This window comes from Lemur catta, chromosome 1 (genome assembly GCF_020740605.2).
Source record: "Lemur catta isolate mLemCat1 chromosome 1, mLemCat1.pri, whole genome shotgun sequence".
NCBI lineage: Eukaryota > Metazoa > Chordata > Mammalia > Primates > Lemuridae > Lemur > Lemur catta.
This window is the reverse complement of record NC_059128.1, coordinates 13,196,081-13,222,060: the sequence shown is the minus strand read 5'-3', so window position 1 is coordinate 13,222,060 and position 25,980 is coordinate 13,196,081. Positions and strand designations below refer to the sequence as shown.

The following is a 25,980-nucleotide window of genomic DNA, read 5'->3' as shown; positions in this document are numbered from 1 at the left end:
ATCTGGTAGTCACTTCCATCACTTTCCTGAAGTTACTCAAAGGTCAACATTATGTCTTTCTCTTAAAAAAAAAAACCTCAGACCTGTTATTTCCTGACTTTTCTGTTTTCCCTGTCATCTTGAAACACTGTCTCCCCTTTGTTTCCATGAAACTGTAGGTGTTCCCTCTTCCTGTTACATGTTCTTTCTACTTGTCAATTTAAACTAACATGGCACCATGGTTCTCCTACTCGCCTGGGCTCCCCATCCTTGGAACTAACCTTGGCAGTTCTCTTTGCGTTGCTTCCCAGTATCTACTCAGCTATTGAGACTATCTGATGCTTTCTGTGTTAACATTCCTAATATTTGACCTTCCCTTCATACGTCCTTCTCCTTTACACTAGAAACAAGACTTCATCAATTAAGCCTTGGTCAGTTACAATGGCTTCCTGTAGACCAGATTTTCATTCTCCAGTACATTCTGCAACCAGATGAAGACCTTTCTCATCATGTCCTTTCCTTGCCTAAGAATCAGTACATGTCCTGCTGAACCCAATCCCAGTGTCTCTTACCTGGAAGGTCTTCCCCCTTTGCAAGCAGCTGTGATTTGAATGTGGCCCCCAAATTTCACGTGTTGGAAAATTAATCCCCAAATTCATATATTGAGCCTTTGGGAAGTAATTAGGATTAGATAAGGTCATCAGGGTGGGGCCCTCATAATGGGACTGGTGGCTTTATAAGAAGAGGAAGAGAGACCTAAGCTGACGCACATGTTCTTGCCCCCTCTCAGTGAGACACCCTCTGCCATGTGATACAACTCACCAGATGCCAGCACCATGCTCTTAGACTCCCCAGGCTCTAGAACTATAAGAAATAAATTTCTTTTCAAGTTACCCAGTCTCAAGTATACAATTATAGCAATAGAAAATGAACTAAGACATAAACCAAATCTAACTCTCTCCAAAATCCAACATGAATTTCCTTCTTGGATGATGTCTTCCCTACCTAATAACCTTCCAGAGTGCATTTTAACTTCCTTAGCAGTCATATCTGGATCACACTCTCTCCCATTTGCTTGTTGCAAAGGGCAGTTCTAAGGGGTAGTTCCTGCAGAAACCATAGTATTGGGGAGCCAGCAGAAGGGTCTCCATAAATGTTTGCTAAATTGAACTGATTTATTCTGTAGCTTGGCCAAAGTTTAATTTTAATTATAATTAATTACTTAAATTATTTAATCATTTAATTTTAATAACTTTAGATTGAGGGAAAATAGAAAGCACATCTTGTTTCAATGGTAAGAGTTATTACTTTAATTTCTTAAGCACTAATCACAAAAACAGATACCAAAAGCATTTTTTTAAATTGGAAAAATCACTAGAACAAAACCCTTTAAACATTCTTGTTAGTTTTCTCTCCTCTGACACTTTTGATAGATCTTATCACTCTAAAAATAAAGGTGGTTTTTGGCATCTGAGGAGCTGAGGATTGATGACAATGGGTAGACTTAAATATGTGAAGGATGAATTGTGTCCAGAAAACCATGGGTCAGAGAGATATTTTCCAAATGGGAAATGAATTCTGACAGGAAGCTGCCTGGTGGGAAATGAAGGAAAGCTTTGAAAAGTGAGTAATCGAGATAAAATTTTAGTTGTGTTGACTAGTCTGCAATACACATGTGGAGTCTACAATATGTAAGTTGTTCTAAAAAGAACTTAATATGTAGCAGAGGAATCAAAGATCTTTTAAAATTTGAGCATCCACATCATCAAATGTGTTAATCCATCACAGATAACAGGTCTGTCTTTCAAAATAACTGATGTTCAAGAGTACTTTGCTAGACTTATAAACCTTACCTCCTCCATATCAAGGTTAGCTCCTGACTAGGTAAAACTAGCAGAAGTTGCTAAAATAAGACAGATTGATCAAAATCATGTGTGAAAATAAAAACCATACATATGTGCTTGTATGCAATTTCCTCTGTATTATTTCTATTTATATGTGAAATGTTTTCATTCACTCATGGAGCATTTATTGCATATCTTCTATGTGCCAGGCACTGTCCAAAGCTCCAGGGATTCAATGATCCCTGCCCAAAAGGAATTCACAGCCAACTAGGGCAGTTCACAGGGAAAAAATGAAGAGTAAAGGACAGGAAATAACTAAATGGGAAGAAATAACATGAAATGGAAAAATTTTTGGTTTAATTCTAAATTTATTAAACTAAGACTAATCCAACAACTCAATGTTAAATAAAGCCAGCTAAGAACTCTGCCAACTTGATCACAGTCAGATTCAGTTTTCTGAAATTCTCGTGTCTGAATATGTCAAGCTAAAAGATTACCGTGAATAATAGTCCCAAATATGTTAAGACGCAGCAGAAGAGTGACTGTGTAGATGGAACAACTTTTAGCTCCTAAAAATAAGAAATTGTCCCAACATTTTTTCTTAAGAAATATAACTGTTGAGACTTTTTTTCTAATTTGGTTTTGGCAATATTTTCTTCATCATTATAAAAGAAATTTAGAATTATATTATTATACTTTTATAAGACAGTTCTGAAAGAATAATAGGGAATCATTACAGAAATGTTTGGAAAATGCACAAGTTGTCAGAAATGATCTATATGACCAACTCATAACAATTCTACAGGAAATATTATACAATAAAGAAAATCTTAGAATTAAGCAACATGCTCTAATAATAATTTTAGGGAAAACAGAATAAAATGCAACTGCCAAAGTAAACTTGCTTGACACCCTGGGATGCTCTCCCCTTCCTTATCGACATCTGAACCCCTCCCACCCTCCACAGGCCTCCTCTCCTCACCAGAGCAATTGTTCCATTTTCTAAACTCCTTACTGCTGTCTCACCTGCTGGTGCTAGGCAGTGTATAGCCTGCTTCTTTTTATTTTCCATGTATTTGCCTTTCTTCCCCAATAGATCATATGCTGTTCTCCCGAGGAAAGGAAGTATGCCTTCTATTTTTCTGTATCCCCAGCAACTAGGAATCTTCCTGCACATGATAAATGTTTGTTGATGGGGACGCATATGCTCATTTTATGTTAACATTCTGTGAATATTAACAAATATAGTTGGTTGAGAAAAAAGGACCTAGGATTAAAATTTTTAAATGCTATATATTTTGCCTAGTTTGAAAATATTTCTGAAGAAATTCAATACAGCCTTGTATTATTTAGACAAGTAAAAATTTTAAGAAATAAAACCATGCCCATTAGAAAAACTGAAAAATTTATCCTGAAAAAAAAAAAAAAAACTCTTTAAACTTAAGTAGAGAACAAAAGATCACCAAGCCTTTCATTAACTGATAACCCTTATTTGCATTTCCTTCCCCTTCTGCCAAACTCCTGTTTATAACATTATTCTAATACAGCAAATGAGGAACACTGTTTAGTTTTACAAAATAACTAGTTCTAAATAACATATAATTGCTCTAAACAAATAGGATCTATATATTTATTGAATTCTACCCCTGATACCCACACATTTAGCTTATTTTAAATGTCCCAGACTCTCAGGTTCAAATACTCTCTTTTTGACAGGTGTATGTCAGAAATAAAAATAACTGGGTAATTGGGCCATACTAGCAAATTAGTGACTATATGAATGAGTGTTGAGAGCAAAGCTGGGGAGCACGAGTCTTAGGGACTCTCAGATGGCCCCACCGTCCACCCTAAAAACAATTCCTTTCCCATCTGCTTACTGATGCCCACATTTCTTTATCCTTATACAAACAGACCTAAGGCGTAAAATACAAATACCTCTATGCCATCAGCATTGTTTGGTGCTTCCCTGGAACCCATGGGACCTTGCCCCCATTCTTGGTCTCCAGGATCTCTGTGATTTGGGAGGGAAAGATCCCACCATGGCTCCAGAGGTTGTTCTCTGCCAATGAGCAGGATACCAACCCTCTTGTCCTCAGTGACTGGTTCTCTGATTATCAGACATTGCCGGCCATAATCATTAGCTCAGGGCTGTCCCAGGACCTTAGAGAGAAGCCCAGGACTTCTGTCCCTCCTGAGCAGCACTCTCTACTCAGCTCAGGTTGGTGAGGTTGTGGGTGTGAGGCCTGGAGCTGCTGCAGTCAGTGTTGCAACCACAGGGGAGTCAGTCCGAGATCATATCCCATGCAAGGCAAGGGCAAAGCTGAAAAATAAACCAGGGGTCCGACTGAATTGCACCCAAAGCCAATCCCACCTCTGGATGATTCAGTTGTGAGAATCAACAAATTCCTTTTATCACTTAAGGCAGCTGGAGTTACAATCAGCCACATGTTATATCCTGGGAGAAGGCAACAGACTGATTCAAAATTGCATCATAAAGTTCATATAAGTCATATTCGACAGACGATTTCTTGAAATAAGGTGTTGATTTAGAGACTGACATACGAGCCCTGAGCATCTGAAAGGGGAAGAGATATCTCAGAGAGAGGGAAAAGATACTTTATTTCAGTGGTCCCCAACCTTTTTGGTACGAGGGGCCATTTTCATGGAAGACAATTTTTCCACAGACCTGGGGGGGGGGATGGTTTCAGGATGATTCAAGTGCATTACATTTATTGTGCACTTTACTTCTGTTATTATTACGTTGTAATATATAATGAAATAATCATACAACTCACCATAGGTTGGGGACCCCTGCTTTATTTGAAAAGGATGCCTGGGGGTCTGAAAAAATTTTTAATTATGCTGCAATTTTGTCTGAGACTTTGGCTGTTAGAGGACCTGCATTTTAAGAGCAGAAATTTTCAACGATAGGATTTCAGACACTGTATAAGGAGTGATTGGAAAGATATTTTGGGGCAGGGCCTTGCTGGATACCCTCAAATGACACTGTGCCAGTGGCCCCTCTTACTCCCTTCAGATCTTAATTGTCCTCACTAATAGATTTCCCTTCTCCCAAGCGCAGTCACACACATAGTCAGGGCCACACAGGCATGGAGAGAGCATTGCAGGCAAAATGAATGTGTGTATGAGGCCCTGGGGAGGAAACGCTCTTGGTGCCTTTGAAGATTTGCTAGCGAAGCTTGATGAGGGAGAACCCATGGGCATGAACAGGGCTCCCTATTCACTACCAGTTAATAGGGCCTGGATTGCAGAATGATTTCATAATTTCTAGTCTCTATTTGATGTGGTACTTTTGTCTCATTCTTTAGGTCAGTGTCCACGCCTTATGTAGGCAGCTCCTAACTTTATTACTATCTGGCATATACATAGCTCAAGCCTAAAATCCATCATCAATGACCTCAGCCAATACCTTGGCCCTCCCCAAACCTCACCTCAACCAATGGAACTTCTGCTGCCATCACTGTGTTAACATGTGGCCTTTTCCAGAACCTACAAGCTTAGAAACAATACAAGGAAAGAAGTGATGAAAAGCAGGACTGGCTTAGGGGAGCTACCCCACAGGGAACGAGCTCCCCCTAGGGTTGGTCTGCCTCCATGGTAACGCTGCAGCCCCAACATAACTTCCCTAACTTGCCCTCAGTCTTTTATTTCACTTTATTCAATGTGCTAAATAATCTACACTTGCTCGACTTAATAAAAGCATTTAATAAGTATTTTCTTTTAATAATGCAAATGTCCCTGGTAAGATTAAGGAAATTATCAGTTATGCACATGTTAGTATGAATTAGTTAAATCAAAATACTTCCCTACTGACATCTAACTAAGATCAGCTACACTAAGGAAATGAGAGTTTTCACAGGTTGGGGAAATGAGGAAGAAGCAGCTGGTGATACTGGAGGACACTGGGAACCCCTGAGGCAGGAGGACACTGAAGAAAGGGTGAGTTTAGTGTCCAGGACAGAGGGAAGTCTCCCCCCCTTTTCTTTCTGCATTTTAACCCTACCGGAGCCATAGACATTAGGGTATGGATGAACCGCACTAGGGATTAACGACGCCTTGTGGGCTAGCCTGGAAAACTGTCACTTATTACATTGCTGGGCATCAGATTCCAGGTTCAAGATTCAACTTCCCAATCATTTGGAAACCACTTCATTCTTAATTGGAGACTATATTTCCTTTGTTTCTTCCACAGGGGAAAACCTTGAACTAACCCATAATAAGTGTGCATAATAAGTGTGCAAAAAACAGCTGTTTAACTAATAGATTAACAGTGTGTGATCTGATCACCAAATTAGGAAATATGGTCCCTGAAGAGAAACCCTGGCAAGACTAGAAAGATTAAACTAAAATAAAGGTCCCTCCTGGTCATCTTCCAAGACCCTAATATGATATAGTTTGTAAGTTGGAGTGGCTTGCATTTCAAATTATGCATTATATTTCCACCACGACTATGTATAATACTGTATAGTCCTCAGGAAGAGTTTATAATGAAACAAAACATTCCTACTAAAAGGAAAGACATTTTGATTTTGTAACAAATCCCACTAAAGGCATTTACAAGTGTACTCCAAGATGAAACATTCCATAGAGTTAAACAGCAAACTGTTTTCTGTAAATACTCTCCAGAAAACATCGTAACTGGGGGTTCCTATGTCTCTGGAGCACCAAGTGAGCACCTGTCTTCAGTAAGGGTGCCTCCCCTCTAGGGAGGCTGGCTTCTACAACCTTTACACTGCAGTTCCTTGTTTTAAGTGCTCTGTAAGTCAGATTAAAATATTTACTTTTTTCTGTAGTCAAATAAAGGCAAGTCAGCAAGTTAAGGATAAAGACACTTCATACTTTGCCTTTGAAGTTCATTTCACATTAAATAATGTAACTTCCCTCATCAGGACCAATTATAAGTCAGGAGAAAAATGACATTCATACCTTTCGTGAACATACCAGAGACCAAAACATTCTGCCAACCCTGCCTGCTTTCTTACAGAAACAAGTGTGTATACTAGGTATTATTCTAGCAGGTTAAAAAAATATAGTCATGCTTAATAAAATAAAAATATCTCTATTGTACTTGATCCCTCTCCCTCATACTTTAGAAATGTTAAATCTAGCTTATCAAAAAATATTAACCATCCAGATATCAATGATACAGTTTTGCTAGGAAGAAAAAGTATGGAATTCATTTAAAAAGGGGGCAATTGGAAAAATCTCAGCAACTCCCAATGCCTGGAGGTCGCAGAGCTTGGCCCACTTGTCTTTACTATGTAACTTCTGACCACAACTACGTGGCATTCTCTCTTCCATGAGGTTAAAAAAAAATTTCTATATGCTCACATTTATCACCAGAATCAAAGGATCTGGCATTGTTAAAAGCACGAGTTGAAGAATTTACAGAACCGAGTTTGCGTTCTAGCTGAGAGGCCTTGAAAAGTTACTTCCTCTCTCTCTACGCCCCTGCTTCTGCACCACAGAATGGGGGTGATGACAACGGCCACCTCATGGGTGCTGTAAAGAGTAAATGAAACAAGGCATGAAAAGCATTTGGTCTAGTAGGTGACAAAAATACTTAGCTAGTATTATTTATGATGACAACATCCTAAGAGACCTCACAAAGAATTTCGTGTCTTAACTCCCAAGGACAGTTAGATCAAGTCGTGAGTAATCTTCCCACATTTGATAAGGGTTGGAGAGCTCTCGGAGGCCCTGATTCGGGCTAAGCTGTCAGCAAGGAGCTGCGGTCCTTCTCAGAGGACACAAGGAGCACAAAATTCTCCTCAGAGCTCTGCCAGCTGAGAATGGTTTGAAGAATCCTTCTCTCTTGACTAGACAGAAGATAGAAAAAAAAAAATAAGATGGGTTTTCTTACTGCCCATGGAAAGAGAAGGTGGTAGAGCACATATAATATTTTCCCAAATTTCTAAAATTCCTGGGTGATGTCCCCTCAGCATCATAAATGTAGGTATTTAGAGCCTGCTTTCACAAATGATGGAAATCAACTGTATCTAGAACTAGACATCAAGCTAAAATAATTTTTAATTAATCTTAGCTTAGGAAAATACCAGAACACTAAATTTGCAGTAATTTCATGATATACCTAAGCAAGGTAAAACGTTAAACATTTCATAAAATATCTAGGCAAGGTAAAACATTAAACATCTCCAATATTTCTCCCATTTTTCCTGTTGGACATTCTTGTTGATGTTGTAGGGTTTTTAAGGGAAGACACTATCCTCTATTCTCCTAAAGTTCATATAAGAATCTAACAGATGTCATATAATTCATAGCAATTCAATAATTCCAATTATAAACTAAATTTCCCTAAGCTGATCACAAAAATGTATTATGTAATAGTGATATATACAAAATAATGTATGTAACAAATAGGTACATTATGAAACACGATAATAAACCAAAACTTGTGAACCTACCCCCCAGCTTAAGAACTAGAAAATTACCCATATTATAACAGCTACCTGTGTTCCTTCCTGATCTTAGCCCTGTGCCTTTTCTTCGGAAGTAGTCAGTCTCCTAAATTTTGAATTCATCATTCTCTTGCTTTTCAAAATATTTTTTTCCAAATATAGATCTTTAAAGGTATATTGTTTAGTTTGGCTAAACACTGCAAAAATCTTTGAGACCTGTCTCTCCAAATCTTTGAGAGCTGTCTGAAGGTGGCATGACAGAGTGCAGGAGAGGATGGGCTGAGATGGCTCGGCTGTCACCAGTCTTCCCTAACAGGTATCATATGCTCCACCCCATATCTCCTAAAAGAGCCAAAATCCTAATGATTCTCCTGGTTTCTGCCTATAGAAATCACAAATTTCCCTTCATTCTCACACAGTGTAGTTCATCTATATAACTGTTGTCTGAAAGGAGGTGGAGCCTTCTGCCTGCCCTGGAGGAATCTTTGTACAAGCTGTTTCAAGGGGCTGGACCTGAGGCCGAATGCCATATTGGTGAGGAAGTCTTCCCACCTGGAGGAAAGTTAGCAACAAGCCAGACACTGTCTCGGCAGCTGTCTGTGAAGCTGCAGTCACTTCCTAAATTCTTCCTCATTGACAGGTAATAAACCAGGGGACCATTATTGCCTGGTTGACCACACAGTTTGGTCAATACATTTGCTGCTAATTCCTTTGAACTTCACTCAAATCCTGTTAAGGACCATGATTTCCTCATTCTTCTTCCAGAAAGCCATGTTTCTGTCAATATCTCATCCTTGTTGAATAAATTGTTAAAACCTGTGAAGAACCTGAGACTTTAGCCTCCTTGCAAGCCACCACATGCCACAGGCTCACAGCTGCTGGCAGAAGACCCAGGACTGGGACAGAGACAAAGGACTTCCGTACTCACAGCACAGCAAGCAGCAAGAGTGTCGGCACATCTGTGTCAGTCTCCTTACCCCCAAATTCTATGGCATGATGTAGATGGGCCCAGACAGATGTCTCCATGCACATAGGGTTGCATTACAGAAGAGGAACCTTGAGTTTAGGAACCAGGATCTTTTTAAATGGTCGGTAAGCAGGGTTTCCCTTTGCTCTGGAGGGAAACACTATCTCCATCTCCCATGGCTGTTTACTATACAAACATCCTTGAAAAGATATTCTGGAAGAAAGGGCAGTCAGTGCCTCACTCACAAGCCACGTAGAAACAAGAGAGGCCCACAGAGAATAGTCTTCCACCAGTTGTTATACTTTATTAAATTTTTGTATTGTATGACTGTTTTAAATCCTATCTTGAACACAGAAACGTCAATTATATTTAAGAGCCTCTTGGAGGAATGAGGCTGGGCACAGTGGCTCATGCCTGTAATCCTAGCACTTAGGGAGGCCGAGGCAGGAGGATCGCTTGATCCCAGGAGTTCAAGACCAGCCTGAGCAAGAACAAGACCCTGTCTCCAAAAAAAATAATAATTTTTTTTTAAAAAAGAGCCTCTTGGAGGAATGTGTCTCTGTGCAGCAACATGTTCCTCAAAAGATATATGTTCATTAGTTGACACATATGAGGTTTACAGGTTCAGGCATTCAGAAGTTTTGAGGGACTCTTTTTGACTCAGTTTTTTCCTCTATTAAGCAAGAACAATAATTTTCTGATGTAATAATAGCTTGAAATTTATAAATGACTGTAAAAGACCTAAAGGTCTGCTGTGAGAGGGAACTATAGAAATACTGAAAGTTGTAGCCAGTGTCTGTACGGCCAGACAGTCTCCCTGGTAGGAGGTAAGCTCATCTTTACAGTGAAGCCCCTACTTTACATTATCCTACAATTTGCACCTTTTCCTCCCAAATCTGCCAGGTTTCCCATGTTACTAATGTACTGACCTCTCCTGTATATTACCCTGCAATTTATACCTTTTCTTTAAGTCCATCATATTCCCTGCATTACTAACATACTGACCTCCCCTTCATATTATCCTGCAATTTACACCTTTTCCCCCTGACTCCATCAGATTTCTCATGTCACTACTAATGTACTGACATCTTACAATTTGCACTGCATTTCTTGCAATTTGTACTCATTTTTCAGAAAAGGTGGGGAAAAGCTGCATTGTTCCTGTATCAGAGACTGTGGAGAAGGGTGCTGTGGATGCCACTGCAGCCCTGTGTCAGGGCTCCTGATTTAGGAAGGCGCTAGGAAATGAGTAAATACAGCGAGACGAGATGGACCCTGAGCTGATGGGTAAGTAACTGATGGAAGGGAGACACAAATTGTATAATCTTCAGGGGTTCCACGGTATTAGAAAAGTATTTAACAATTAGCATAATTTACATTACCACATTCTTTTTATTGTCTTCTTATGAAAGAGATACTTTTTCATATATTAATCTTATAATTTCTCTTAATTTGCTCAATTTGTACTATTGCTATTTGCCATATTCCTCCTGGCCACTCTGAGGTAAGACTTCCCACAGAATGTGCTACCTATATTGAGTCTTAGACGAGTCAGAGTTGGTTAGACAAAAGGAGATAGGGTTAAGAAAGTTCCAGACATAGAAAACCACAGAGGTGCAAATCTAAAACCTTTAGGGAACTTTACATATTTCAGAATGGTTGGAGTACAGTGTGAGTAGGAAGGAAGTACAGCATGGAGGAATGCCACTGGGAGGAGTTGGACACTGTACTCCACGTGACTAGGAGAGTAATGTGCTCATATCTGAATGCAGAATAATCTCCCAGATGGTGGCACGGAGGATATGGCAGATGGAGATGACACCAGAGGTAGGGAGTACTAGAGTAGGAGAGGAAGCAATAAGCTAGGAAGGAAACGATGAGGGCATGTACTATGGAAAGAACTGTGTCCCCCAAAGCTCACAGGTTGAAGTCCTAACCCCTAGTACCTCAGAATATGACTGTATTTAGAAATAGGGTCTTTAAAGAGGTAATTAACTTAAGTGAAGTCATATGGGTGGGCCCTAATCCAATATGATGGGTATCCTTATAAGAGGAGGATATTAGGACACAGACACGCACACTGAGAAGACCACAGGAAGATGCAGAGAGAAGGGGGCCATCTACAACCTAAGGAGAGAGACCTCAAAATAAATCAACCCCACTGATACCCTAATCCCCAACTTCCTACCTCCAGAACTGTAAGAAGATAAATTGTTGTTTAAGCCACCCAGTGTGTGGAATATAACATGGATCAAGGATGTTGAGGTGGAAAAAAAACTGAGGCAGACTTGGGGGGTAGATTGGATAGAATTTGGTGAAAGTTGGTTTTTTTTTTTATTTTTTATTTTTTTTGAGACAGAGTCTCACTCTGTTGCCCGGGCTACAGTGCCGTGGCGTCAGCCTAGCTCACAGCAACCTCAAACTCCTGGGCTTAAGCAATCCTACTGCCTCAGCCTCCCGAGTAGCTGGGACTACAGGCATGTGCCACCATGCCTGGCTAATTTTTTCTATATATATATTTTAGTTGGTCAGATAATTTCTTTCCATTTTTTTAGTAGAGACCAGGTCTGGCTCTTGCTCAGGCTGGGCTCAAACTCCTGAGCTCAAACGATCCACCCACCTCAGCCTCCCAGAGTGCTAGAATTACAGGCGTGAGCCACCATGCCCGGCCGAAAGTTGGTTATAAGTGGTCAAGAAAAGAGGTTGTTTGGAGGTTCCTGGTGTGGGTAACTGGGTAGATGTGATATCATGAACCACGAAAAGTAATACAAGAAAGAAAAGGGACCAGCAGGTCTGAGATAAAAGATGACACAAAACACTTAGAACATGTGGACTTTGAGGGTTCAGTGGGGACATCCAGGTGGCAGTGCTCAGTAGGAGTTGAAGATGGGATCTGGAGTTCAGAAAACAGGACTGAGATCAGGGAATGGAGCTGGGAGTCCTCCACGTGGGAGTGGAGGCGGTAAGTAAAATCTCCCAGAGCAAGCATACTAGTAAAGAAGAAAAAACTGGAAGGGGCCTGCAGGCAGAGGGCCATCCACCAAAGGAGAGTAAAAGGAATGGCTGTTAAAGATTGGACCAGACCCAGGAAAGAGTACTGTCACAGACACCAACAGGAAAGGGTGTCTTCAGGGGTCCTTAGTGCAAAATGTTCTGTCAAAGACATAAGAGTGTACACTGAATTTGGCAATTGGGAGATTATTGCTTAGCTCAGCAAAATTATTTCATTAGAGCTGTTAGAAATGAAAGCCATGCTGTCCTAAGTTAGAGAAGTGAAGACACTGGGGGGAAATGAAAACAGCAAGCACAGACTACTCTGCCTGGAAGCTCGCTCAGCTGAGACAGAGCTGGAGGGAATGCAGGGCCCACCATGGGTTCTATTACTCTGATCAGCAGAGAAGGGGGTGCTGGTGGAGGAGGAGAGGAGGAAGAGATGGTACCATTAAATGAATGGGGCTGTAGCAGTCACATCCTAAGGTCAGGTGGGCCTCTTGGATGTGCTATCTCCAAGAATAGCCAAACGCCATCTTTATAATGAGTTGTTCCTGCTCCCATAAAGGTAGCTAATTAGGATTAGAGCAATGCTGTTCAAAATGTGTGCATGGGTTGAGGTAACCCATTTGGAGAGAATTCCTGATAAGCAATGTGAGGTAGATTATATTCATTTGATATTACAAAGGGTTAAGTTGGGGATCAGAGGAAAAGAAGAGGGGGACAGTAAATCATGCCTGTTATGGCTAAAGATAAGGGAATTCTAATCCCTGTTTATGTATCTACCCTCCTACCAGACTGAAAGTTCCCTGTCTTCAGGGACACGTCTTGTTCAGTGTTGTAAACTAGAGCACCTGCACAATGCCAGGCCAATACTGAATGGAAGCTCTGCCATGGCTGTAGAACCAGATTTTCATGAACTAATGCCCAGGTCCTGCTTAGAAAGCAAGAATGAGCTCACTGATTATCCATAGCCGATATCTACATCCTCTCATACGGCTAAGATAGGTCAGGAAGGATGTTTCATTGAGATGGTCAGAGAGTAATTCTCTGAGTAGATGACCAAAACTATTTTTGAGTGAAGTCAAAGTTACATGTAGTGAAAAGGGTAATGGGGGCCAAGAAGTTTTTAAAAGGCAGAATAGCCTGGATAGGATTAGTGTCTGGTGTACAAAACCAGAAGACAATTCAGAACAAGGTGGCTAGTGTGTACATTGTATTATTTCATCAATTCTCAGGTACTTTTTCCTACAATTTAAAATCTCTAAAATTGCAATGCATTTATGATCATTGGTATCCCAGCAGTGTGTTACAGTTTAATGGGCAGAATTTTTTGTCATTTGTGGTACATAATATGATGGTGCCGCTACAATCAATGGTGTCTCAGACTTAATGAAATATGGTATTTTACTCCATGAAAGGGTGTGGCTGTTGCTTTAATTGAAGGCATTCAGCTTTACTAATGGGTAAATTCTAAGTACAAATCAGAGTATTTCAAAAGGTGCCCCTTCCTACATTAAGACATTGGGTAACTATTTTGAGAGCCATCTGTGCACTTTAATTTACCACTCTCAACCTCAACACATTGAGCAGTAAGAACTCTAATTGGCAGAAAGCACTATGAAGCTATATTATGAATAATGTCATTTAAGTCCCAAAACTCAGTAATAACAGCCCGATTATTACCACCTTTGTTCAGTTGTTTGTTTGTCACTAAATCTGTGCCTTCTCTCCAACCCTGCAGAATGTTGGTCACTTACTTAAAATGGGTGGGGGAAAAAGACTGGAAATTGCTATTTCAAAAGACAGACGACCAGAAGAAAAATTCTAGCTTGCAGATGGGACATACTAAAAGATAGTCTGAGCAATGTTTTCAGACTGTAATCCTTTCATCAGATGAACCCTGTGGTAACTGTGGTATGTGGGGTTTGTATTGCTTTCAGTTTTTGCAAGGTCAAGTCTAAATCCATATATTGGAAATGCATTCTATTTTAACTGCTGAGTATGGGATGAATTCATTTACTTGCTTATTTTTAAATGCGTCTACTGGCCTTTAGAAGCTATTATTTATATAAAGGTACTTTTGAACTTTACAAACAGGTTGGACGCTACCCACTGTCTGAATATTTAAAATAAGGTATTGGATACATACAGAACAACAATCCATATCCAAAATAAGAAATGAAAGATGGAAATCATTACCAAATACTTTTGTGTTTCATATTTTTAATCATTTTAATAGATTTGTTTTTATACTGTATTAAAATATATTTCCTTAAAATGTTAAATCATATAAATATCTAAATATATTTTTACTGCTTTACATTAATATAAATAATATGGAATACATTTTACATGGCAATTTATATCTCTACATTGGGCAGTTATTTTAATGATTATTACAATTCAGTGTCTAACTTTTAAAAAAACTGACCTAAAAGACAATAACAAATAGGATCTATTTATCTTAAACTTCTTTGAGGTCCAAATTCACTTTCCATCTTGGCTTTTCTCATTTTCACCTTGGACCTGATTACTTTATAAGGCATATATGTTTCTTTCTTCCTTTAATTGCTTTTTGTACTTCCTTTTTCATTTTTTTTAAATTGCTTTTGGCTAAGCAATGTGCATAACATTAGGACATACATTATCTTTGAACATTTTCTACTTGGTATTATTTTCCTCTATTACTTTATCTTACTTGAATTGACCCAAACTGTACTTTCTACCTTCTTTTGACTTTTTTTTTTGCCAAAACATGTTCCCCTATCTTCCTGTCCTTTGATCATTACTCAATAGCTATTGTATTCAATATTTAGAACCATTTTTTCTGCTCTCCTCCATTTTTGTTAAGCTCTGGTGGACAGGAGTCTTACATCATATGACTATATTTCTTTTTAGTCTACTTTCTTTGTTTTACTTCTTTCTTTTGTAGTTAAAGACATTAGAAAGACACCTCTTTTACAGAATTTAGGTCACTTATTATTTTCCTTTTATCACTTTTGCGTTCCAGATCTTAGTTCCTTTCAGTACCATAGCACGTGTTATTGCTCTCTTCCTGACATCTCTTCTTTACATTAGTGAGTATAATATTAACTTTGGTATAATCCTATAAAACCAAATTCCTCATTCAACTTAAGTTTGTTCTATTTTTTGATGAGTTGCAATGAATTTATTTAGCTATGATGAGCTACCCCCTAAAACAAGCAACAAGCCAAAAAAACATTTCAATCACTTCAATTATTTACAAACGTATACCATAATTTTCTTTTACATACGTCTGAATAAATATTTTTGAAGAACACTAAGAACACATTTTACTTTTGCCAAACCAAATTAATTTGTAGGCTAACTTGCACTGCTGGACTCATAAAGCACTCTTGTTTCTATTATTATACTTGGAGACAATCATTTCTAAGAAGGTTGTGTAAGGGCTTTTGATTGAAGATCACCTAATATTTAGCTTGACTCACTCTGAGTATAACCTAAGGTCCTGCTTTTTCTAATTATAAACAGAGAAAGGTGGATGCTTCTTCCCCTATTACAACACAAAGATGTTACAGAGTTACAGAAAATGTTAAGCAAAATTCGTTGTGTATAAACTCTCCAGAACAATGTTGCTGTATCAGAAATGTCAGCTGTGTATATGGATGTACATGTTAGTATTAGTATATCCTTTTTTAAGATCTGGTCTATTATTAGTTTTTCAATTTCCATTTATTCTAAATGTTGCAAGTATACCTTTCTTAGTATTTATTGTATGACTGTTATGTTCTGGATGAGTATCAAATCACTATGGAATTTAGATTTCACTAGATATATTTAAAAAGGGTAATATTTCATTTTTAAAGTCAATATTTACAATACACTGGAAATTATATAAAGTGACACCATTTAAACTTACTTTGAAAAGTTTTAACTATCAATCTAAAAATGCACATGGAAGTACACAGCTTTTAAGAATCCCTCCAGAGGACTAAGGTCACTGATCTAGAGTACAGCCTCCCAAAACCCTGCCAGAGGTGCCACAGTATGGCAATATATAGAGCCCCAAAGAGTCTTGGGCAGGCCAGCAATTTGCCTTCAGCCAAAAGCAACTTATCTATTTACTTAAATGTGCTTTATAAATACTCTCATTGTCTATGAGTGCCATAAGGTGAAATAGACTGTAAGCACTGCCCTAAAAAAATTCTTGCACTTGCACGCAAATGGAAAGGTTCAAAAAAGCTTACTGCAGCATTAATTACAATAGTGAATGACTAAAAACAACTTAACTGTCCTTCCACAGGAGACTAGATAAATAAAATGTATAATTACCTTTCAATGAAATTTTACATAGCAACGAAAATGAATGAAGTATAAGAGCTATACCATATCACTATAGATGAATCTCAAAAATTTAATGTTGAGTGAAAAAAATCAAGGTGCTGGTTATATATAACACCATGTGTATAACATTTGAAAATATGTAAAACATATTATTAATATTTATGAATAAATATCTACACAGTTGTACTACAACATGCACAAGACTGATAAATACCAAAATATAGATTGCGATTCTATTTAGAGAGAGAAGGAATGGAATTAGGGAAGGACACATAAGGGTTTTCAACTCTGTGTGTAATATTTTATTTCTTTAAAAACCTAAAACAAATATGACAAATGTTAAGACTGGATAAAGTCATGTGGCCAGAATCCAAGTGTTACATTGTATTATTCTCTATACTTTTCTGTGTTTAAAATATTTCCCATGAACACAAAAAGATCAAAGTATGTACTTAGTATTTTGAAATTTGACAAGAGACCTGGTTTATTGCAGTTTTGATAATTTATGGCAGATATACAATACTCAGAGGCCAAATGATCAGAAAATTTAATTCTAGAGAATAAATGTATCCATTGTTAACTTTTTAGTTAGCTAATTATTGGAACATAAACCTCAAGTCAGTCTGGATACCCTCTTCAGGTTCTAAGTAACCCAGACAAAATCTCACAGGTTTGAATTAAGATCAAATATCATATCTAATATAAATGCACATATTTTTTGTAGTCTTTAATAAATTAATTCATTGACTTATTCAACAAGGACTAAATGAGCATGTGCTTTGTGCTAACCTCCAGAAGTATTCAAGACAGAACAGATAATATCTCTGCTCTCCTGAAGCTTTACAGTCAAGTATGATGAATAGACAACAAGCAAACAAAACAAAAGATCCCTTCTGAGATTTTTAAGTTCTATGAATGATATAAAACCAGGCAGCAGAGATTTATTGGGAATGGGGTGAAGTCACTTTGGATAGGGAAGGTCTCTCTGATTTGTAATGTTTAAACAGGGAACTACAAATGCAAAGAGCTGAAATAGAAGGTAGCAAATATCTTGAACAACTAGATGCACATGATCACATGAGCATAATGAATTAGACATAAGCTTTCTAAACCTGTAAGAACTATAAGGGCATTTATCATCATGAAGTAGTCTGAAGTTTTGGAATTCTTTTTAAAAAGTTAAATTAGAAATAACTTGTTTGTTATCCATGAATATTGAAATAAGTGTCACATCTCAGTCATATAGCATGGCTTCTTGTTTGGTATTTAAGTAAAAACAGTATTAAGGTACTATACTGGAATAAAACAACACTGAAAAGAAAATAAGAAGAATCCTTACGGTAGTTACTGAAAGACACCAGTAAAAAAATCAACCTTTTCCTAACATCTGTACCAACCATTTAGAAAAGATAGCAGATTGTAAATATATTCTTGGGAACAGGTGTTATGGAATAAAGAAAGCAAACTTAGGCACAGATCAAAAAAGCAGGTGACTATGAAGAGTAAAATAATATTACAGTAAGACATTAAACATCTGTATCATATTTCAGCACATGTGTTAACAACTGGATTTTTCTGGAAGCTATAATGTATTTTCTTGGGAATGGATATAGCAAATAGTGGATCTTTCCATTTCAATCATAAAAAAATAATCTAAAGTTTACTTGTAGAGAGGCAAGCTCTTAGTTATTAGTATACCTATATCCCAGATGGCCACCTAGGAACATTTAAAGACCACTCCCTGAAGTCATTGTCCAATATACTGAGGTAGACAAAATGGCCAATACAATTATGAGAATCACAAGAAAGGAAATAAAACAGAAAATGCTGTTGCCACGATCTGAATGTGTATGTCCCCACTCCCAGATTCCTATGTTAAAACCTACTCACTAATGTGATGATTAAAGGTGGGGCCTTTGGGAGGTGATTAGGTCATGAGCGCTGAACCCTCATGAATGGGATTAGTGCCCTTACAAAGGGCTGGAGAGACTAGAGTTCTCCCCTTCTACCCTGAGAGGACACAGCTAGAAAGTACCATCTATGAACCAGAAAGCAGGTCCTTACCAGACTCCAGATCTGCTCCTCCTTACTTTTGGACTTCCCAGTCTCCAAAAGTGTGAGAAATAAATTTCTATTGTTTATAAACCACCCAGTTATGGTTTTTGTTATAGCAGCCCAAATGGACTGTGTATAAACCATGGTATCAGTTCTAATTGCTACATCTTAGAAAATATGAAAAGGAAATACAGAAAGAACAGTGGAAGTCAAGGACCAGACAAACCTGCTTTAGGAAAATGGAAATAAAACAATTCAGATTCCCCAATCCAGAAACACAGAAGCTGAGAAATGCCTATGAGATCAGGAAGTGTTTACATATGATAATTAGAACAATTTTCCAAATTTGAAAATTAAGAGCCATGAAACAACACTGAAGATTAAAAGGAGCTATATGAGGACAATTTCATTTAATCACAGTTTTAGGGAAATGTATGGAACATCTTATCCATGAGGTGAGACAAAATGAAAATAATTCTCAAAAAAAATACACAAAAAACAATAAGGCATTTGATAAAATCATGGATTCTGAAGCCTGACTTGGAATCCTGTTTTACTACTTATTAGCCATGCAACCTTGGAGAAGTTTCTTAACCTCTCTGTGCCTCAGTTCCCTATCTATGAAATGGTTGCTGTGAAGATGAAATGAGTAAGGGACTTAGAACCATGCTTGCCACATAGTAAGTGCTTTAAAAACTTTAGCCGTAGCTCCCTGTGCAGAGAAGAGTTAACACAGCAGGCCTGACTGCTATTCTGCTTACAAGGTTGGCCCTTGACTGGCAACTGGGAACTTGGATTTCAGGAACAGTCCGACCACCATGAATTGATAAGACTTGATCACTGTGCTTAAAACTGTTTGTGCAAAGAATATGGTTTATGTTGAAAATCTGCTTTCCTTCTGGGGTTCTAGAATCTTGGTACACACCAGGCAGAGAATGCCTATGTGTTCTACCCACAATAAAAACCCTGGGCACTGAGTCTCTACTGAACTTGGCTGGCAACATTTCACATGTGGGGTCACAACTTGTTGCCGGGGGAATTAAGTGTGTTCTGTGTGACTCCACTGGAGGACTCTTAGAAGCTTGCACTGGTTTCCCCTGGACTTCATCCCATGTGCCTTTCCTTTTGCTGATTTTGCTTGGCATCCTTTCACTGTAATAAATCAGCCATGAGCATGACCATATCTGAGTACTGGGAGTCCTAGTAAACCATCAAACCTAGTGCTGGTCTTGGGGACCTATCGACACACTAGAACATAGTTAATCAATTATTTCATACTAGACATAAGTATAGTAAAAATACATTTTCATAAATCTTGAAGTTCAAGAAAAGTGATTTTTAGATACAATGCTTTGATGAAAACAGAAAACAATGCATAGTTTTTTCTCATAAATAATGGATATCATAAAAATGTTGAGCTTCAATGACATAGTCATTAAATTATATCACTATTTTCTAATACTATGCTTTTATGTGACATGAAAATAAATATTTAGCTTATACCTTCTAAATGATATTCAATATAAGAGCAATAAATGGTCATAAATATTTGGTCATATCGTTCAAACAGCAATAGAAGATAATGCACAACTAAAATGCCAAAATTAATAAACTTTAGAAATGCATCACTAATTTTATATATTTTCTACATCCCTTACAAATAAATGGTTAGTATTTTCCAACACTTCATAAATCTTATGGTCTACTCAACAAATCAATACTTGGAAAACAGAAGACAGAATGAAAACTTTGAGAGAAAAAGTATTTAATAATTGATATGTGTTTCTGTTTTTGGATATTCAGATCAATTCCACCACTGAGAAAACTAAAAATACTGGATAAGACACTAAAACAAAACCACCTTAAAAGTACCGAAGAGTTAAAAAGATACCAGGGAACTGCCAGGCTTGAACCCAAAGAGGTTAGCGGAAAGTTGGCATCCCAAAGTCACTTTTGCCCTGAAGACACTGGCTCACAGCATGCACTTGAGTTTTGGTTTGATAGCTTCAGGGGAGGAAGAGGCCAGAAGCCAAGCAAGGTCCAGGGCTTGCCCAATATGAATCATCTCGCAGGATAACTTCCCCACATTAAGCTAAAACCAAATGGCTACGTGAAAGTTTCCCTGTTGCTGAGCAAAGTAGTAAAAGAAAAATGAAAGAAAAAGTGATAACCCATCCCTTTGAGAAGTTATGACTGCTGACTGACCATCATGTAATCTGGTATCCTGGATCTAAGCACATCTTGAATGAGTACAGAAACTTCCACCTAAGAATTCGTTTTAATGTGGTCCTGTACTGATCGTGCTTCAGGGAGTCTGGCAGAAACAAACAAGCCATTCTAAGGAGGAGTCTTTCATCCTGGCCCACGGAAATCCCCACAAATTATTTTTCAAAGTCAGTGAGCTCCAAAAAGTCAAATACAAATAAGTTTACAAGGAAACAAATCACTATGAGCAAGAACCAGCAAAAACAGATCTAAGTAGACTTCAACTATAGTTTCTATGTTTAAAAATAAACAAATAGCTTGAAATGTCTTCAGGGAATAGAAAACTATAAAATGTGATATAGAGGATTTTTAATAAATATTTGGTTACAACCTTTTAAGTATTTTAAATGAATTAAATGTACAAAAGTATTAAGAGTTTGAGATACGATGGTATCGAGTTTTTAAAGCAACAGATAACAATGTATTTTCCAAAGCAAGAGGTTTTTGATTATATATATTTATAATTTAAAAGTTATAAGCTTTTCAAGGTAATATTTTATATTAAAATAGTAAAATCTTTTACCAAATATAAAAAGTGGAAGTTCTCCCTAACTCACTGTATAAGGCCACTATAACCTTGATACCAAACAAATCAAAAAAGGAAAATTACAGTTTTATTTAATTCATATATACATAGACACACACAAATATCCTAAGTAAAATATTAGCAAACTGAATCTAACTGTGCATGAAAAAGATAATAGCAAGACCCAACTGTGTTTATACCAAAAATATAAAAGATGAATTGATATTAAAATTATACATACACACATGTCAATTACCCCATTAACAGATCCAAAAAATATATCATCTCAATAGATATGGAAAAAGCATATGATAAAATTTAATGTCCATTCTTCTTCTTTTTTTTTAATACAGAGTCTCTCTCTGTCGCCCTGGGTAGAGTGCAGTGGTGTCATCATGGCTCACTGCAACCTCAAACTCTTGGACAGATCCTCCTGCCTCAGCCTCCTGAGTAGCTGGGACTAGAGGCACACACCACCACGCCCTGCTAATTTTTTCTATTTTTGGTAGAGATAGGGTCTCACTGTTGCTCAGGCTGCTCTCAAACCCTGGAGCCCAGACAATCCTCTTGCCTTGCCTTCCCTGAGTGCTAGGATTACATGCGTGAGCCACTGCACCTTGCCTTAATGTCCATTCTTGATTTTAAAGAAAAAGCTCCTGACAAACTAGACTAGATGGGAACTTCTTTAATCTGATAAAGGATTTAACTATAAAACACCTATGATTAAATTAAGTGATTAAATGTTGAAATCTTTCCCCCTGAGTTTCAGAACAAGATACTATCACCACTACAAGTCCCAGCCAGTGCAGTAAGTCAGGAATAGAAATTAAAGACATAAGGACTGAGAAGGAAGAAAGAAAACAGTTACTATTTTCCACTGATATCATTATCCTTATAGGAATACTCTTTAAAACCTACAAATTTAGCAAGGTTGTTAGATATAAGATCAATATACAAAAGGCTGTAGGCGGGAGGGAGGTGGAGTGGATGGGTGAAATCATACCTAAGGGGTATAATGTACACTATCTAGGTGATGGGCACACTTACAACTTTGACTCAAGCAGTACAAAAGCAATCCATGTAACCAAAACATTTGTATCCCTGTAATACACTGAAATAAAAATATAGATATACAAAAGGGAGTTTCATTTCTATTTGTTTCTACAAGTAATTTTAAAAATGTAATTTTCAAAAGCTATCATTTATAATAGGAATAAAAACTATAAAATATATAGGAATAAATCCAACAAAAGAAGAAAAAAAAATTTGTCTGCAACACAGAGTAGTGATTAAAAGCATGAACTTTATATCCAGGCACCTTGGGTTTGAGTCCACCCTCCGACATTTACTAGTTGTGTAATCTCCAGTGAGTCAATTCACCTCTCTGTGCCTCAGTTTCCTATGTGTAATATCACATAATAATAGGATCTTCCTCAAAAGGTTGTTGTGAAGACTGAATATAAAGTAACAGAACGGGCTGGCACACAGGAAACACTGTATAAGTAAAAACCATTATGATTATGATGGTAATGGTGGAGTGACAATACAGAAAATTATAAAAATTTTCTGAAAGGCTGTAAAGAACATCTAATTAAATGAAAAATATATCATATTTATAGATAGGAGGGCAGTATTATTAAGATGTCAATTCTCAGGAAAGCGATCTGTAAATTCAGTGTTAATTGAAATGTGAACAGAATTTTTGGTTTTTAACAAGCTGGTTCTATAATAGAATTAATATGGAGAAGCAAACAGCTGGAAATAATCAATATACTACTTTAGAAGAAAAGTAAGGAGGGAGACTTGCCCTACTGATATTAAGATTTTATGAGGACAGTGAAGTATTTGTGCAGGGACAGATTACGTGACCAATGGAACAGAATAGAAAACAGAATAGGAATGGGCAGCATGGCAGACCAGTAGAGAAAAGAGGGCACGTTCGATAAACAGAGCTGAAAATATTGGTTATCTGTAGGGGAAAAAGTGAAATTGGGTTCCCCCACACCACGCCATACTCAAAAATCAATTCTAGAAGAAATTAAGGATTTAATTGTCAAGAGCAAAAAAATTTATGAAGAAAATACATATAATATCTCTGTGACCTTGGGTAATGAAGGGCTTTTTAAATATGACATAATCACTTTAACTACAAAATAATTCATTACTTCAACCAAACTAAACTTTACTTATGTCTCAAAAAATGCCTGAAGAAAGTGAAATGACAACTCATAAACTGGGAAAAGATATTTGTTAACTGACTAAATATCTGTACCCAGAACATAAAGAACACATTCAGATCAATAGAAAAACAGGTAAAAACCATGAATAGATATGTCACAGAAGAGACCAGTAAATATGAAGAGATATGACAGACAAGTCATTATTAACCAGGGAAATGCAAATCAAGCCCACAATGAGATATCATACCCACTTGATTGGGGAAGATGAAGAAGTCTGACAATGCCAATAGTTGGAGAGGTAGCAGATCAACAGAACCTCTCACACACCTGCTGGAAGGAATGTAGGTTGATATGAATAACTGGAAATAACATTTGGCCTTATAATATTTTGTCACTATCTAAGTAAACATTCCCATCTACTCCTAAGTATATACCCTAAAGAAACACTTGCACATGGGCACCAGAAGTCACGATCCAAGAGTGTTCTTACAATATTATTTGTAATAGCAAAAACCAACAAAATTAGGGGAAAAATACTAAATGCCCATCAACAAAACAACAGATAAATTGTGGTAAATCCATGCAAGGGATTATACATTTTAAATGAGTGAATTATAATTATACATAAAACAAGGATAAATATTTAAAACATTGCTGAGTAAAAACAAAAGCAAGTCACAATGACTACATACATTTGACACTTTTTTACTAAGTTTAAAAATGAGGAAGACTAAACATTAGGGAAGTACATTAGTATTATGTATGTGGATAAATATGCACATACACACGCATATATATATGTATGCATGTGTATATTTTTAAAGCAGGGGAATAGCAAATACTCAATTCAGGATACTGCTTCTTATGAAGCAAAGCAAGAAGACAGGATGAAGGAGTATGTGGGTATATGTGAGTTAATGGTAATACTTTCGTTCTTGGGTTGAACGTACTAATTTTATTGTTAAACACAAACTTAAATAAATAAAGACAGTCACGCATGGAGAAATCATATTTAAAAAATTAACTACACACATTTATGAATTCACATCTAGTTACAATCTGATTCAGTGTATTGCACCATAGTTGTAATTTATGCAAACTGTTAATATGCCATTTTGGAATAATTTAACTTATTTATACAACCTGTTGGAAAGACTAGTATGTAAATAGAGCTGAAAATAAGGAAGGAAAACAGTATACGTTATTTCCATACAGCTAATTTAAGGAAGGATAATAAACAGTTCCTTCAGTATTAAGAAACTAAAAAGATGCCATCAACAAAAAGCCAAACGCACTGAAATCTATGTTTCAGTGCAACTTTAAAAAAATCTAGCTGTAGAAATACATACCAATCTTATAAAAATATAGAATAACACTATAATTTTATAATTCATGGCACTAGAAGACACACTATGCCAGGGGCAGAGTGTGTAAAGCCTGGGTCCTAATGCTGTTCTATGTCTGCCAAGGTATGTGACTTAAGGTGGGTCATTTAACCTCATATAAGTAAAATAAGAGATTTTTCCACATGTTCTTTAAGGCTTTTTCTTATTGGTGAAAGTCTATGACCCTATCAGACACTATTCTTATGAAGCATTAGAAAAACCATGAAGCAATTTTTTAATATAAGTATTATGTGCAATTTAGTACTCAAATACCTTCGGGTGATGACAATGTCCACAGCTCGGAGAAGAGAATGAAACATTAATATGGTATTACCATGGGAGTAGCTAAAATGGAAAAGTTGCGTTACTCACAGAGAGTTGCCAAGTGGTAGACAAATTTGTTTTTTGGTAGATCAAAGGTGTTTCATGGTATAGCCTTTTCTTGCAATCATATTGAGGCAAAAAAATCATAATTTAAGCACTAAGCATTAAATTCTACAATGTAAAAGAATTTGAAAAGCAACGTAAATCTTGCAGAAACATTGTTCAAACCGGCTAATATAGGAAAAAAAAGATGAGCAATTGTTCAAAGATAATGTGAGTACTCCAACAGGCAGAAAATCACAAGGTACGCCTATTGGTATGCTCAAGTGATACTACACACATTCTCTACATAATTCTAGACTTTGGATATGTCAAAGAGTCCTACACTTTCCCTTTTTTCAAGTTCTCTCTAAAACCTCTGGGAAAATATATATCCCAGATATAAATCAAAAGATATTCCTTCCCCCTTAAAAAATGAAAAGATAAGCCACGAGTGAAGATTTCTTTGTCTCAGAAATGTGAAAGAATTATACCCAGAATACATAAAGAATCCCTATCAATCAATTTAAAATAGACAACCCAATATTTTTTATGTGGGCCAATAATATGAATCGGAAATTGACATATTAGGAAACTCAAATAGCTAGGAGACACAACGCTGAATTTTACTGGTAATTAGAAAAATAAAAATCACA

The 25,980-nt window shown here is 37.1% G+C and overlaps 1 protein-coding gene across 3 annotated transcripts in view; it reads right to left on the bottom strand.

The window, feature by feature from the left end:
• Positions 1–25,980, bottom strand: part of EFCAB11 (EF-hand calcium binding domain 11) — a 126,152-nt gene that overhangs the window by 55,244 nt on the left and 44,928 nt on the right. The window contains exon 6 of one of the 3 annotated variants that reach the window (XM_045562145.1): positions 23,828–23,906. The exons of 1 other annotated variant lie outside the window; for it this stretch is intronic. In XM_045562145.1, the coding sequence (XP_045418101.1) occupies positions 23,828–23,906 (79 nt within the window). The remainder of the gene's footprint in view (positions 1–23,827; positions 23,907–25,980) is intronic. One more of the 3 variants, XM_045562151.1, reaches the window with a different exon arrangement.